This window comes from Ovis canadensis, chromosome 9 (assembly GCF_042477335.2).
Source record: "Ovis canadensis isolate MfBH-ARS-UI-01 breed Bighorn chromosome 9, ARS-UI_OviCan_v2, whole genome shotgun sequence".
Classification (NCBI taxonomy): domain Eukaryota; kingdom Metazoa; phylum Chordata; class Mammalia; order Artiodactyla; family Bovidae; genus Ovis; species Ovis canadensis.
The window spans coordinates 23345242-23361898 of record NC_091253.1 but is presented as its reverse complement, the minus strand read 5'-3'; the positions used below and the strand labels follow the sequence as shown (position 1 = coordinate 23361898).

Below are 16657 nucleotides of genomic sequence, written 5' to 3'. Positions count from 1 at the left end.
CCTACCCACTGATCCGCGGGGCTCCCAGGGTTCCCAGCACCTCGCGGAGGCATGGGGAGGGCTGGTCCCGGGTCAGGAGTGGAGCCGCCGAGTCGCTTCTCCTCCCTCAGCCTAGAGCAGCCACATTGGGCGGGGCTAGGCGGGTCCGCAGGCCGGAAGTCGAGGCGGGACTTCCGAAGCACAGCCTCGAGGCCGAGCAGCTCGGTTATCTCTTCGTTGCGCTCTTCCCCGAGCAGCTCTAGGCGGCGGCTGTTCGCGTGGTGGCGTTTTCGCGTTGCTGATCGCGCTCCCTATGACTCCGATGCACCGGCGGTGGGTGCTGGCCGCGGGAGGCCTGTCTCGGGTGCGCGTGGGGCCGTGGAATCGTGGGCGGCTTGCAGTCTCGGAGGGCCCCTGACGGGAGGGCGTGTGAGGGGCGCCCTGTGGACGCTGTGCGACAGAGCCGAGCACTCCCTGCTCTGGAGCCGGGCGGCGGGACCGCTCGGCGAGGCAGCCGCAGAGCGACCGGCAGGTGTGCGCGAATAGTGTTCTGTCGCGTGTGGTTGGGGCGGAGGAAGGGCCTCCGGAATTGGTGCAAACGTTAGAGCTGTCCGGAGCCGGGGGAGAAATGAATGGGGTTGCCGCTTGGCGCCCGATTCTGCCTGAAGGCACAGTCGGTGGTGGATTCGCCCTCCGGGTGGAGAGGGGGCTCACGGAACGGGGACGGATTTATTCTCCCCCAGGGGAGTGGGACTGAGGATGGGTCAGGCCCATCCTGGGGCTGTCTGTCGTGGAGTAGTGGCTGGTAATTCTCACAGTTGTGTATTTGCTTAGCACCAGGTGAGCCGTTAGCCAGGAGAATATCTGCTTCCAAGCTCATTGGTAGAATCCAACTCCTGAGGTTGCTTTTTCCTTGCTGACTGTCCTTATCTCCTGGAGACCCCACTTCTTGCGCACGATCCATGCATCCGAGTCAGCAATGGCTCGCGTGATTAGATTGGGTCCACCAGGTAATTCGGGCCTGTAGCCTTAATTTCCTCGGCAAAATCTCTCTTGTTGTGTAGTGTAGGTCCCGGGGATTAGGATGTGGACATGGATGGGGAGGAGCATCCTGCTACCTCCCGGACAGGATCCCACAACTACTAAAGTGGGAAGAACAAGATGTAAAATGACATAGTTTGGTGTAATTTATAATAAAAAGACAAAGAAAACATACTCATGTTTGCTTGTGTAAGCTTAGAGTAACCAGGATGGGCATCTTGGAAACTGGGAATGGGCACTGTGGCAGGCTGGGGGATGTTTCACCTTATGGTCTCTTTAACCTTTTGAATTTTGAGCTATGTGACTGTGCCCCTGTTCAGAGGCAGTGATGATAACCTCAAGACTTTAAAATGAACTGAATAAATACTACAAAGGATGGACTCTCCCATGGGAGAGAGAGAGTGAAAGTTCCCCCTGCTCTGTTCTATTGCTGCATGGATGAGTGCCTTGAGTCAGTGTTTTCCCTGCTTGTGCACTGTCTCTCCAAGCGGCCACGCCAGGTGAATCTTCCTGAAATGTTTCATTAATTCTGCCTCCCAGTGGAGAAATGCTGCTGGTGCCTCACTTTCCTCAGGTAGTCAAAGCCTCGTCCAGTCTGTGCACCCCCGCCTCCCCCAGGAACTGCCTCTGAGGTGCGTTCACACCTCTGTCCTGTCTCACCCCTGCCGCCTTCTGCCTTTCCAGCCAGGACCTGGTTTAAATGCCCACCTGCCCCAGGCTCTGCCCCTTCTCTGCCCAGCGCACCTGCCCGTCTCACTGATGCATTTGCTGTTATCTGTCTCCCCACTGAAATCCGTGAGGGTGGTGGTCACACTGTCCTCAGAATACCTTGACATATAGTGGGTGTTTTGGAAACACTGAAAGCATGAGTCCAAGAGAAGAAAGTCAGTCCAAGGGTTGGGAGGCAGTGTCTGCCAACATTTCCTGCCTCGTCTTCATTACTGAAGGACAGAGGGGTCAGTGGTGCCTGCTCATGGTGCGGTGTGAGTCAGGGGCCGAGGGATGTTGCCCCCTCCTAGGTGGGATGCTGGTCAGGGCATGGTGCATTTGCTCAGAGGCAGGGTAGTAGGGAGGGGGAGAAAATCAGTAACTTGTCCATATGGGGTCCCATCCTGTGCCTGATTGGGCAGGCCTCCCTACTTGGAGATACCAGTTAGAGCTGGAGATAAGCCCAGTCTTCAACGTCTTCATGGGGTAAAGGATATTGGTACCTCAGGACTGGAAAGATTAGCCAGGGAATTTGATGTGGATGCAGAAGTGAATCCTGGGACACCAGCGTGAAGAGGGACCTAAGGAGGAGTCTGGGAGGGAGCCAGCCACTGGTGCAGTGGGAGGGCAGCCCAGGAGGGTGGGATGGGGACAACCACTGTGGGTGCTGCTGGGCAGCAGAGCTCAAGCTGGTCAGTAGAGTGGCACTGTGATGACTCCGCGCATGTCCGTGCTGAGGCTCCCCTGGCAGCCCGGCCTCTGAAGCTGCTGCTTCCTGGGAAGGTCAGTTGGTCCTCTTTCAGGGCACTGTGTCAGGACCAGGGTGGCCCACAGCAGATGCAGGTGCCATGAGAGCTGCTTTCTCTTACCATGGCAGTCTTGGGCCCTTCCAGATGTGCTCACAGGCACTGTGGGTCACCTTGCTCTGTGGTCAGTATCTCATTCCTTCCCACCTGTGACCCTGGCTTGTGAGTCTGTGTCTCCTTGGCTGGCTGACCTCCATTGGTTCCAGGATCAGAGAATGTGGTATCAATCATCAGGCCTTCCTGAGGTCTCAGGGTGAGGGGTGGAGGAAGTGACCCCTGCTTGGTGTGCCAGTGAATCCCTGGAGTTAGCCCCTGTGCACATTCACCTGTGTCCTTGCTGGTCTCCAGGTCCCAGCCATGCCCAGCTTCAGAGTATGCTCTAAAGAGGCAGCAGTGGAGCTCTCAGTTCCTGGACCATCCCCTTGGACCCCTAGAGCCCAGGCCTGTGTGGAGTGATGCTCCTGCTGAGACCCACGCTGGATCTGCACTTCATGTTTCCCTCTGTTGTGGTGACGCTGAGCCAGGAGCCACCTCCCCTCCCCATCAGCAGCCAGGTACTGGGTGTGCGTTCCCCATTGATGCCCTTGTTCTGGGGAGACTTGGTCTACATTCCCCTGCACTTACCTCTGGAGGTGTCCTGTCAGCGTTTGGGGCAGAGCGCCTTGTGGACTTGCAGGGCCAAGGCTGGAGGTCAGAGAGGAAGTTGGCCTGGCACCTGGCTGCCCTGGTGCCCTGAGCGGGACTCTGGTTTCTTCACCTGAAACAGAGGGTGTGACATGATGATCATCAGCTGAGCCCTGCCTAACTTCCTCGCCAGACTGGTGGTAGGCCTGCCCTGAGGTCTCTGCCCTAATCCAGGCCTTGGCCCTGTTCCCTCCTGGCTGCGTTCACACTGCCCAGCTGCTCCCATCCCTGTTAGATACCAGACAGTCCTTCCTGAAGACACCTCACCAAGTTGCCTCCTCTGTGGCCCTTTCAGCAGGGATCAGGGATTACGCACTGTTAGCTCTCCTTGCTTGGATCTGATGATGGCTGTTTTACAAGAATACACCTACATGGGAAGTATTATACTGAGGACATGTGGGCAGAATATCCTGGGCAGACTCTGTGTGGCCAGAGAAGGTTGGGCTAGGGGCAGAGATGGTCATAGGTGTGTTGGAAGGATGAGATGGGTAGAGGATGAGAGGCATGATGGGGCCAAGAAGTGGCTCTGAGGGAAAAACTTGCTGCCAGATGACCAACGGTGTGCCAGGCAGAGAATGGCGAGTTATATCAAGACCCTTGCTCCAGGGAAAACACAGGTGGATGGTAGCTCATGTTTTAAAAGCCACTATAGAGCAAAATAGTGGAATAGGCAGCTCCAAACACCCATTTCTTCACAAACAAAAACAAGTAGAAGCTATCAGGGCCAACGTAGTCAGAAATCTAGAAAACAGGTTTACAGCAACCAAGCAAATGCTGAATCAAGAAAAAGGCAACTTAAAAATGAAAGCTTCGCAGATACTTCCTGGTTCAGCATCATATTGAAAGTGAGCATCCTGTGTTCCTAGTGTGGGACCCAGAGGGAGCAGAGCAGAACTTATTCAGAAATCACTTTGTTCTTCCCTATGTGGGGCTGGAAAAAGAATTGAATCCAACTGTTTGTCTCTGTGTTGCCTAACTCAGAATTACTTGGTGGAAAGTGCTGGGCTCAAAACACAGAAACATGAACTGAACTCCCTTAGGCACTTGGGACATCACTTAATAGTACAGTCAACTTCCTAAAGCCCAGGAGGGAAGGGCAGAGAAATGAGGACATTCAAAAGCACCCTCGTATGTCAGGGAATTTAGAAAGCCATGTACAGACCCAGGATAGAAGGTATACCCAGAAAAGACCTATAAAGATTGTAGTGTCACCTCCAGCTGATCTCTGTGATCTGTGGAAGCAGGAGCCACAGAGAGTAATAATTAGTGCTAAAGTAGTTTCCCAGCGGAGCACAGTAAATATTCTCAAATGTCCAGTTTTTAACAAAAAAATCATAAAGAATACACATAAGCAGAAAATACAGCTGCTTATGTCAAATAATTAATTGACAGAAGTGTCCCTGAAAAAGCGCAGATACTTAACAGATTATAAATAAGCTGTCTTAAATGTGCTCAAAGATCTGAAAGAAACCATGGACAGGGAACTAAAATCTATGCACGAACAAACTGAAAAAGTCAGTAGAGATAGTTGTAAATATACAATTCACATTTTATTTATTATAAAAAGAAACAGAGTGGAAGTCCTAGAGCTGGGACTTCCTGGTGCTCCAGGGGTTAAGGCCCTGCTTGGCACTGCATGGAGCACAGGGTCGATCCCTGGCCAGGGAACTGAGATCTCACAAACCTCGTGGTGCAGTCAAAATAAAGAAGTCCTAGAGGGAGAGCTAAAGAAACTGAAGTGAAGAGTTTTCCGGAGGATTTCAATAGCAGGTGTGAGCAGGCTATAGAATTGGTGAACTTGAAGTTATCCAGTCTGAGTAGCAGAAAGAGAAAAGGTTGAAGAAAAGTGAACAGAGCCTAACAGACTCATGGTGAAAGGCTGTTGCTGAGCCGTGAAAGATGCTGGGATTCTTGTCCTTTGGAGGAGAGGAATTCAATCTGCGGTCAGTGACAAGGCTTGACTGCTCAGAGCTTTTGTGTAATAAAGATTTATTAAAGTATAAAAGAGATAGAGAAGGCTTCTGACATAGACATCAGAAGGGGGCAGAAAAAGTGCTCCCTTGCTAGGTTTTAGCAAGAAGTTATATACCTATTAGCAAGTTGCTAAAAGGAAATGTCTCAAAACTCAAGAGTGGCACCAGGCCCCTCACCCACAACATACGTTTTGAGATAACATTGGCACAAGGTGAGTCATCTCGGGCCATACAACAATTGACATGAATCTTGAAGAAAGGCATATTTCCAAGCAAATACATAGTCTCATTCACATAGCTTAAGAGAACATTTCCGTGAGTAAAACATACTGGTTTGTTGAGCCATTATCAGTTCTAAGTCTTAGGTGGAACCGACTTGAAGAAAGATAGAGTCTAAGATAAATACATAGTTCATTAACATAGCTTAAGAAAAACATTTCCATAAGAAAAACTCATTGGTTAGCTCAGGTTTGAGAAAAGTTAAGTTCAGGTGGAACCAGGTGTCATTATGGCAACACAGAATTTTAAAAGAAACTTCCTTTTAATTTTGTATAGAGAAGGGAAAAAAATCTGACAATTGTGGTTTGTTTCCTCCTGCTGATTAAGAGAGAGAGAAACAATGTCTGACACCTGCAGCCTATTTCCTCTCTTGGGGCCCCTAGCCTTCCTGCCTGTTACCCTCTCAGTGGGACACACATGGGAATCCAAGAAAGAGGGGAGAAAGACAGAAAGGGGTGGAAAACGTGTTAAATTTGATGAAAGATGCAAAAAAGCTTTGCACCTACATGTCTAGAAAGCTCAGCAAGCTCCCAGTAGGACAGAGTCAAAGAGATCCACACTAGGACTCATTATAATCAAACTGTTGGAAGATTGAATCTTGAAATCAACAAGAGAAGCAAACCATCTTATATAAGGTATCCGCAATAAGATGAACAGCTGGTTTCTCATCAGCCCTTGGAGGTTGGAAGGCAGTGGGATGACATTTAAACTGCTTAGAGAATGAAACTGCCAACTAAGAATTCTACATCTGCCAAAATTATCTTTCAGAATAAAGACAAGGTATTCTTGGATAAACAAAAGTTCAGGGTGTTTATCACCAACAGACGTGCCCTGTGAGAAGTGTCAGAGGAAGTGTTACAGGCTAAGAGGAAAGGGTATTAGGCAGGAGCTCAAAGCTACACAGGGAACCAAAGATCTCTGATAGAATTAACCACATAGGTAAGGATAAAAGCTAGTATTGTTGTATTGGTTTATAACCTCACTTATGATTTAAAAGACAAATGTGTGAAATGATCATAAACCTATACTACTGAACATATAACATGTAAGGATACATTTGTGACTGCAACAACATAAAGGTAGCAACATATCTGTAGAGGAGTGGAGTTTCTTTATGATACTGTGGCTACTTTGGTTAACAGTTCAAACTTGGTGGCTTTATTCTGAGGATTTAACATACAGCATGGTGACTATAGTTCATAATGTATAGTGTACTTGTCAACTGCCAGGAGAGTTGATCTTGAAAGTTCTCACCACACACACACACACACACACACAGTGGTTACTGTGCAAGGTGATGGATATGTCAGTTATGGTGGTCATCATTTGCATATATATGTGTATCAATTCATCCCATTGTGCACTTTAAACTTAATATGATGGACTTTCCTCGTGGTCCAGAAGTTAAGAATCCACCTGCCAATTCCGGGTACACAGATTTAATCCCTGCTGCAGGAGGATCCCACGTGCCACAATGCAGCTAAGCCTGTGTACCACAGCTGCTGTGCCAGTGCCCCAGAACCCGTGAGCTGTAACCACTGAGGCCCGTGTGCCCCTAGAGCCCATACTTTGCAACAAGAGAAGCCACTGCAATGAGAAGCCTGTTCACTGCACCTAAAGAGTAGTGCACCCCCTACCCCTGCAACTAAAGAAAGATGATGCAAAGCAGTGAAGACCCAGCACAGCCAAAAATAAATACATTTCTTTATTAAAAAAAAAAGATAACAACTTACATGATGTTCTATGGCAATTTATTTCAATAAAGATGGGGCAGGGGACCAAAAAAGCTGAAGGGAGAGGGCCAGATTAGATTGTTTTAGGATGTTAGAGTATTAATTATAATCGCCATGATACAACTAAGAAAGTATCTTTAAAATATACACAAAAGGAATAAAGAAGAAAATCAAATGGTATGCTGCAAAAAATAAACTGAACACAAAGGAAGATAGTAATAGATCAAATGAGGAACACAAAGGTCAAAGACATTGAAAAGATTCAACAAGCAAAGTGGTAGAAGTAAGTCCTTCTTTGTCAGTAATTAAATGTTAATGGTTTAAACTCATGTCAACAGGCAGATATGTCAACCGGCAAATACGGACAGAATGGATTTAAAAAAGTATGACCCAACTGTATACTGTCTACAGGAGGCTTACTTCAGGAGGCTTCCAAAGGAAAAAATAAGCTTAAAGTGAAAGATGAAAAAGATATGTTCCACGCAAATAGTAACAAAAGAGACCTGGGGTTACTATACTAATATCAGACAAAGTAAACTATGTCAAACAACTGTACAAGAGAAAAGAAGGATATTATATATTGATAAACGAGTTAATTAATCAGGAAGATTGTTGTTCAGTCACTTAGTCATATCTGACTTTTTGCGACCCCATGTACTGCAGCCCACCAGGCTTCCCTGTCCTTTACTATCTCCAAGAGTTTGCTCAAACTCCTGTCTACTGAGTTGATGCTTTCCAACCATCTAATCTGTTGTCCCCTTCTCTTCATGCCCTCAATCTTTCCCAGCATCAGGGTCTTTTCAATGAGTTGAGTCTTCACATCAGGTGGCCAAAGTTTTGGAGCTTCAGCTTCAGCATCAGTCCTTCCAATGAACGTTCAGGGTTGATTTCCTTTAGGATTGACTGGTTTGTTGTCGTTGCTGTCCAGGGGACTCTCAAGAGTCTTCTCCAGCATCACAGTTTGATATATATTGATAAGTCAATTAATCAAGAAGATAGAGCAGTGATAAACGTAAACACTAAAAAGAACCCCAAAACATATGAAAGATGCATAGATTTGAGCGAAGAAAGAGATGCTTCGGTAGCAGTTGGAGACTTTAATACCTCACTTCCAAAAGTTAAGAAAAACATCTAAACAGAAGTTTAGTAATGAAACAGGGAAATTGAGCAATACTATAATTAATAGATCTAATAGACATAGATATACCCTCTGCCCAAGGGAGCAGATACACAGTCTTAAGTGCATATGGAACATTCTTCAATGTAGACCATATATTAGACTACAAAACCAGTCTCAATCAATGTTGAAATAATATAAAGTATCATCTCCAAGCAATAACTGCAGGAAAACTGGAAAATGCACAAATATGTTGAAGTAAAACCATACACTCTTAATCAGTTGGTCGAAGAAGAAACCACAAGGGAAGTTAGAACGTACATACAGACAAATGAAAACAAAGCCACAAACTACCAGAACTCACAGGATACAGGGAAGCCCAGAGTGGAAATTTACAGCAGTCAATGCCTATATTAGGAGGAGGATAGATAGGTCTTAACAGCAGTACCTGACTTGACATCCTAGGGGTCTGTGAGAAGAGTAAATGAAACCCAGAGCTGATGGAAGGAAATTATGAACATTGGAGCAGAAATAGAGACTGGAAAAGCAATAAGAGAATCAATGTATTTAAAAGTTTTTTTGAAATGATTTAACAAATGACAAAAACACCATACTGAAAATCAAGTGAACATGGGATGGGGACATTATTACCAACTATACAAAAGTGAAAAAGAGTAAAAAGCAGTTCAGTCCAGTCACTCAGTCATGTCCAACTCTTTGCAACCCCATGAATCACAGCATGCCAGGCCTCCCTGTCCATCACCAACTCCCGGAGTTTACCCAAACTCATGTCCATCGAGTCAGTGATCCCATCCAGCCATCTCATCCTTTGTCATCCCCTTCTCCTCCTGCCCCCAATCCCTCCCAGCATCAGAGTCTTTTCCAATGAGTCAAATCTTCGCATGAGGTAGCCAAAGTATTGGAGTTTCAGCTTTAGCATCATTCCTTCCAAAGAACACCCAGGACTGATCTTTAGAATGGACTGGTTGGATCTCCTTGCAGTCCAAGGGACTCTCAAGAGTCTTCTCCAACACCACAGTTCAAAAGCATCAATTCCTCGGCACTCAGCTTTCTTCACAGTCCAACTTTCACATCCATACATGACCACTGGAAAAACCATAGCCTTGATTAGACGGATCTTTGTTGGCAAAGTAATGTCTCTGCTTTTTAATATGCTATCTAGGTTGGCCATAACTTTCCTTCATTGCACACCAACAAATTAGATAACCTACATGAAAGAGCTAAATTCCTAAAAAAGAGACATATTACCAAGAGTGACTCAAGAATAGGTAGAAAGTAAGAACACACTTATAACAATTAAAGATTGAATCTGTAACTTTTAAAACTAACAAACCAGGGCCAAATGGCATCACAAGACATTTAAAGAAGGATTTATGCTGTTTTGTCAAGCTTGCAAACTATACAAGAGGAAGGATAATCAAAGACACCACAGGAAAAGAAAATTACACATTAAGACATTTTGTGGCTGTATATACAAAACCCTCAACAAAATGCTAGCAAACTGAATCCAGCAGTGTTAATAAAAGTGTTATATCCCATGACCAAGTGGGATGTAACCCAGGGACACAAGAGTGGTTCAACATAAGAACCAATCAGTGTCATTTACCACATTAAACGAATGAAGGGGAAAAGCTATAATCATCTCAATTGATGCAAAAAAAAAATGTTTGACAAAACCAAATTCATTTTCATAATGAAAACACTGAGAACTCCATTCAAGGCAACCTCCTCAACATGATAAAGGGCATTCATGAAAAACCCACAGCTAACATCATGTCATTAGTGAAATATTAAAAGGTTTTCCCCATAAATCAGGAAAATTTGCCTGCTTTCACCTCTGCTCTTCAGTTCTGTTTTGGAAGTTCTAACCAGAGCAATCAGGCCAGAAAAAAAAAAAAAAAAAGGATTCAAATTGGGAAGAAAGAAAGAAAACTACCTCTGTTTGTATAAGGCACAATCCTATATATATAATAGGAAATCCCAAAGAATGCATTAGAAACCTGCTAGAGTTAATAAATTCAGCAGAATTGCAGAGTACAGGTGAGTAGACAAAGTCAGTTGTGTTTCTATACACCAACAATGGTGGGAATGTAGAATGGCATAGCCGTGGTGGAGTACAGTGTGGCAGTTCCTCAAAGTTTAAACATAGTGTTACCATGCGGGCCTGCTCAGTCACTTCAGGTGTGTCTGACTCTTTGCAACTCTATGCAGTGTAGCCCACCAGGCTCCTCTGTCTGTGGGATTATCCAGGCAGGAATACTGGAGTGGGTTGCCATCCCCTCCTCCAGGGGATCCTCCCAACCCAAAGATTGAACACATGTCTCCTGCGTTGGCAGGCGGGGGTTCTTTACCACTAGCACCACCTGGGAAGCCCCGGCATTACCGTGTTACCCAGTAATTCCACTGCTGGATACATACCCACAGAATTCAAGGCAAATACTCATCAAGTACATGGACGTCATATTCATAGCACTGTTCACAGTAGTCCAGAGGTGTAAGCAACCCAGATGCCCCGCAGTGGATGGATGCAGAAACTAGCTGTGTTGTGTCTGTACCGTGGAATATTATTCAGCCAGAAGGGAGTGGAGCACTGGTACCTGCTGCAGTGACTGGACCTGCAGAAACATTAGGTTGAGAGGAAGAGTCCAGACATCAAAAGTTGTGTGTCATGATTTCATGCACATGCAAGGTCAGGAATGAGGTAAATCCATGGAGACAAAATGCAGGTGGGTGGTCACCAGGCGCTGGGGGCCAGGAGATACGGACTAATGCACCGGGGCTTTGAGGTGATGGAAATGAAATGTCTTGGAACAAGATACAGATTTTGGTTGCACAACATTGTAAATGTACTAAATGCCACTGAAGTGTTCATTTAAAACAGTTATTTTGTTTGTTAACTTCACCTCAATACACATAACAGTAAAATGAAAACAGAGCCCCTCTGGGGACGGAGAGGGGTGGAGCCCCCGTCCGAGGCTGCGGTGCCGCCGGGGGCTTGTGTGGCGGGGCAGGTGCTGCTGAGTCTCTGCTGGGCCCCTTGACAGCCACAGCCATGCAAGGACTTGTGAACATGGCTCCGATGGGGCACTTTTCACAAACCTGGGAGCAGCTAATCATACAGGTCTCCATTGTTTCCTCTTGGGAAGTCTAACAGGTTTGTTGTGTGCTGGCTGGGCCAGTCGGTGCCACACTTGTGGGGGCAGTGTGGCAAACAAATGCGTTTGTTTACACATCTTTTCCTTCACCATTAAACCCAGTGTTTTTAATGAAAATTTTTCTTAAAGCATATTTCTGATTTTATATTTCCTTTCAAAAAAAGAACTTTCATTATTGTTTCCAGTAATTCTTATGTTGCAGAGAATTTTATCCAGTCTAGCAAATCAAGAATGCCATCACCCTCACCCATAGGACTCACTCTTGTTTCCCATCTCAGTAAAATCCTTCCAGGCCAATAGTTTCTCTGGCCCCAAAAGCAGTTTCCATTTCCACTCCCTCAGGAGCCACACCAATGACCTTGTCTCAGTTGGGTCAGCGAGCCCTGCCCCACAGGCCAGATCCAGCTCACAAGTTGTTTATGACCTGCAAGCAAAGAACAGTTCACACTTTTTTAAGGATTGTAACAGAGCAGACCTTATGACAGAGACTGCAGCCGCAGAGCCCAGAATGGGTCCTCCCTGACCCTTCATGGAAAAGCTGTGTCCCTTCTTGTGCAGCCAGGAGAGGGCGGGGCTCCCTGGGCCACCCTGTCCAGACCCTTGTTTCCTGCAGTGACCGCCCTGTTTGTCCCTGCAGCCCTCACTGTGCCCCTATCACACATGGGAGCCCCGCTGGTGCCCCACAGCTGGGGCCCTGGGAGAAGATGGAAGCCCACCTGCAGGTGATGACAGGCCTGCCTGACGGTCAGCAGGAGGGTGAAACAGGTTGCCTCTGTGTGCAGCCACATGGTCAAGCTCCACCGAGGGGGTCTTGGCACAGACACTGTGCAGGGCCTTCCAGCTGGGCCATGAGTCAGGTGACCAGAATGCAAACTGCCACCACCAGACACATTGGCAGGGCAGTCAGGCTGAGCATACAACACAGCTGGGTCTTTGTTGAGGAGAATAGAGGCCTCCAGGTGACGTGGGGAGACAAAATGCTGTTGTGGGGGGAGAGTCTAGAAGTTCCAGTAGGGGAATGGAAATCATTCCTGAATCGAGGGGCAGGTCAGAGGGCAACAGGCCCAAAGAGGCTGAGAGTACTGTGGGGTGCCCTTCACCTACCCACTCAGCACCCCTGCATGGCCCCAGCCTTGGGATATGGAGCCCTGTTGGGAACAGTGGTCAGAGAAGTCCTCTTCTGTGAGGTATTTCAGCTGAGACAGGCTAAAGGGAAGGAGAGAGCATGAAGACCATTGGGGAGGTGGCACCATGAGACTTTCTGTTTGTCATTTCAGGCTGGGACACCAGGACTAAGGGCCAGGAGTTTGTTCAGAAGGAAGAAGTTTCTGAGGACTTGGAATCACATGTAGAAATATCAGACAGCTTTGGCAGTGATGCTCCCCAGACACCTGAGCTTGGAGTGCTCCGTGGTGGTGTAGAAGAAAGAGACTGGGGGGTCTCTGAGGATGAGAGGCAAATGCACCATCCTCACCAGGAGGGGGCCTTCACTCTTGCACAGATGCTTCTCAGGAGCCCCTCAGGAGAGAGAGAGGTGGACTGGGATGACATCAAGAGCAGCTGCAGCCGGAGCCCAAGCCCAGTGGAGTGTCAGGGGCCTCCTGCGGAGGAGAGGCCCCATCCACGTGGCGTACAGAGCCTGCCCTGCAGCCTGGACCTGCCCAGCTGCACAGGACTTAACGTGGCCAAAAGCCCGTTCATATGCAGCGAGTGTGGGAAAACCTTTGAAGGAGACCCTGATCTTACACAGCATCAGACAGTGCACACTGGACACAAGTCCTTCATCTGTAACGAGTGTGGAAGGCTCTTCAGCACACACACAGGCTTCCTTCAGCACCAGCTCACCCACCATGGGGAGAAGCTGCATGTGTGTTCTGAGTGTGGGAAAGCCTTCTGCCAGAGCTCTAGCCTTAAAAAGCACCAGAAGTCCCATGTGAGTGAGAAGCCCTACGAATGCAGTGAGTGCGGGAAGACCTTCAGGCGCAGCTCCAACCTCATCCAGCACCAGAGAATCCACTCTGGCGAGAAGCCGTATGTGTGTCATGCCTGTGGGAAGGCCTTCAGGCGCAGTTCCAACCTCGTCAACCACCAGAGGGTCCACACAGGGGAGAAGCCCTTCGAGTGTACTGAGTGTGGGAGGGCCTTCAGCCAGAGCTCACACGTGAGGAAGCACCAGAGGGTCCATACCGGGGAGAGGCCTTACTCATGTAGCGAGTGTGGCAAGCCCTTCAGCCGGGTGTCCAACCTCATCAAACACCACAGGGTCCACACGGGCGAGAAGCCCTACAAGTGCAGTGACTGCGGGAAGGCCTTCAGCCAGAGCTCGAGCCTCATCCAGCACTGGAGGATCCACACCGGGGAGAAGCCTCATGTGTGTGTTGTGTGTGGCAAGGCCTTCAGGTACAGCTCGGTGCTCCAAAAGCACCAGATCACCCACACGGGGGAGAAGCCGTATGAGTGCGGCGTCTGCGGGAAGGCCTTCAGCCACAGCTCCGCACTCGTGCAGCACCAGGGTGTGCACACGGGCGACAAGCCCTACGAGTGCCGCGAGTGTGGAAAGACCTTTGGCCGCAGCTCCAACCTCATCCTGCACCACCGGGTCCACACGGGGGAGAAGCCCTATGAATGCACTGAGTGCGGGAAAACTTTCAGCCAGAACTCAACTCTCATTCAGCATAAGAGGATCCACAATGGGTTGAAACCCCACAAGTGTAACCAGTGTGGCAAAGCCTTCAACCGGAGCTCCAACCTCATCCACCACCAGAAGGTCCACACTGGAGAGAAGCCCTACACCTGCGTCGAATGTGGGAAGGGCTTCAGGCAGAGCTCGCACCTCATTCAGCACCAGATCATCCACACGGGCGAGAGGCCCTATCAGTGCAGTGAGTGTGGGAAGTCCTTCAGCCAGTGCTCCGTTCTCATCCAGCACCAGCGGATCCACACTGGGGTGAAGCCCTACGACTGCACGGCTTGTGGAAAAGCCTTCAGCCAGCGGTCAAAGTTGACCAAGCACCAGTTGATCCACACCAGGGAGTGAACCCCTCGCCGCTTCACCCTGACCGCCTGGCTGTGCCTCGCTCTCCCTCCCCAGACTTGAGGTGCTCTCGCTCACTCTGTCCACCCATGAGGCCACCGTCCACAGAGGCCACCGTCTACACACTGGGGGCCCTCCTGTGGTCCTGCTCCTTCTCCCAAGTCCCCTGCCATCACCCTTGTCTCCTGTGAGCTATTTCTCTTTGTTGTTTGTTTTTCCAGTTTGTTATGAGACAGCTGTGCTTGTTAGAAGGGAAAGGATTATAGAGGCTGTGCACTCATCCATAGAGTTTATTACTGTAAAGGAACATAACCAAGAAAGTAAATGACATTTGGTTTGAGACCACCACAGACCTTGGTGTGCTCACTAGTCAAGGGACTGAGTCCTTTGTCATTGGTTGTGGCTGGTATCTGTTTTCATGTCAGGTTGAGAGTTTTCAGGTCTGGTTGCTGTCACCCCGCGTCCCCCCCCCCCCCACATCCTACCTGGTAATGGGACTTGACCCTCCCTGCTCCCCCCTTTCCAGGGTGTCCGTCTTCAGTCTGTGGTTATGTGTTCTTGCTCTGCGGTGGTCCAGGCCCTGTGGCCCCACTCAGGCTGCAGCACAATTGTACATGAGGCAGTTCCTGAGCTCTGGTCCTGGGCCTCACCAACAGGGGCCGCTCTACATGCTCCTGCCTTCCTCTGTCAGGCTCCCGGATCCATCGCCAGACATTTACAGGGCACCTAAGGGGCATTTACAATGCCCCTAAGAGGTGGGCATTGGCTCCCGACTCCCTGCACAGGGGAACTTAGCCCAGAAGCCACACTTCTGCCACCAGGGAGGTCATGTCCTGGGAAGAATGGGGGACCCCTCCGCGCTGTGCCAGAAGGAAAGGAGGCAGTGGCTTGTAGTCACGAAGGGAAGGGAAGGTGTGGCTTCTGAGTTTTCAAGGAAGTAGAGGCAAGGCCAGCAGTTGCAAATGTGGAGGGAGAGGTGGTTTGAGGCTGGAGAGAAGAGAGGGTGGAGGGGTGACTCGGATGCACAGGCGAGTCCATGGGCTTGGGTGGCACAGGCTGCCCAGGCTCCCCTCCAAGGCCCCATGAAGCAGCTGTCCCTGCTGCCCTGTAGAGGCCCTGTCATACCCTCCCCTACACTTTGGGCGCTATCCCACCCCGTCTCCCCAGGCAACAACTAATGGGATACAGTTTCCAGACTTGGCCTCAGCCTGACAAGACTGCTCCTATTCTTACTGTCAGGCAGCTCCTCTGGCTTCACGCTCCTCCTCCGTCAGTCTGGCTTTGATTTATGATTCCTTTTCTCAGTAAGTATCTGTGTCCGCCTCTACTCCACTCTGTCACTGATTGGCCTGCTTTCTGCTGGCCTGCGTCGCTCAGCCCTGCTGCACATGGTGCGCTGTCACATCCTCTGCTACAGTCAGAGACCCCTCCAACAAGAGGCTAAAATTGGTGCAATACCAAATTTGTGCAAGACTGCTCCACGGAAGGGGCTTCAGCGACCTCCTGTTAGGCCTCCTGGAGTCTCTGGACCACTCATGATGGCACTCAGTTGTCCAAGGGCTTCTGATGCAAGAAATTGCCCTCTTTCCCCCATACAATATGCCACTAGAGCTGCAATTACTGAAACTGGACCTCCTGAGCCCATGACCCTTTGTACCCAGCTGCTCATTACGCTCTGGGTCACAGAAGCAGTACCCAACAAACTTAGGGGTTACCGAGCTGCCTTGGTGCAGGATGGAGCTGAACCTGGGCCTTTGGCCTGTTCCACCTGAAAGAGGAATAGCCTCACCTATTCTCAGCCCCTTTCCAGATGTCACGCTGCTGGACCCTGTCCACCTGGGGAGCTCCAGGGTGGGATGACTTCGGGGGAACAGCAGTGGGAGTTCTAAGACTATAGGCAGAGAAGTGACAACTGTCATGGAAGATGGAGCTCAGAGGGAAGCTGCTCCTCATTTCTAACCAGGACGAACCTGATACAGGGCCAGACTGGAGGGTCAGCATGACTGGCCAAATACCAGGCAGTTGTCTTAGCACCCAGTGACTTGACTCACAAACAGCCTCATCTGCACATTTCTACAAACTTGTGCTGTCACCTAAGAGTTGAACCCTTTGGTGTAAAAAGCTCCA

At 49.0% G+C, this 16657-nt stretch overlaps 1 protein-coding gene across 1 annotated transcript; it reads left to right on the top strand.

Moving 5' to 3' along the window:
- Positions 1-208: 208 nt before the first annotated feature.
- ZNF16 (zinc finger protein 16) lies at positions 209-14875 on the top strand. The gene is given in 4 exon segments (XM_069599517.1): positions 209-343; positions 2883-2984; positions 2986-3088; positions 12774-14875. Coding segments are annotated over 4 exon segments (2016 nt in total). The 5' UTR covers positions 209-292; the 3' UTR covers positions 14534-14875.
- The last annotated feature ends 1782 nt before the right edge of the window (positions 14876-16657 follow it).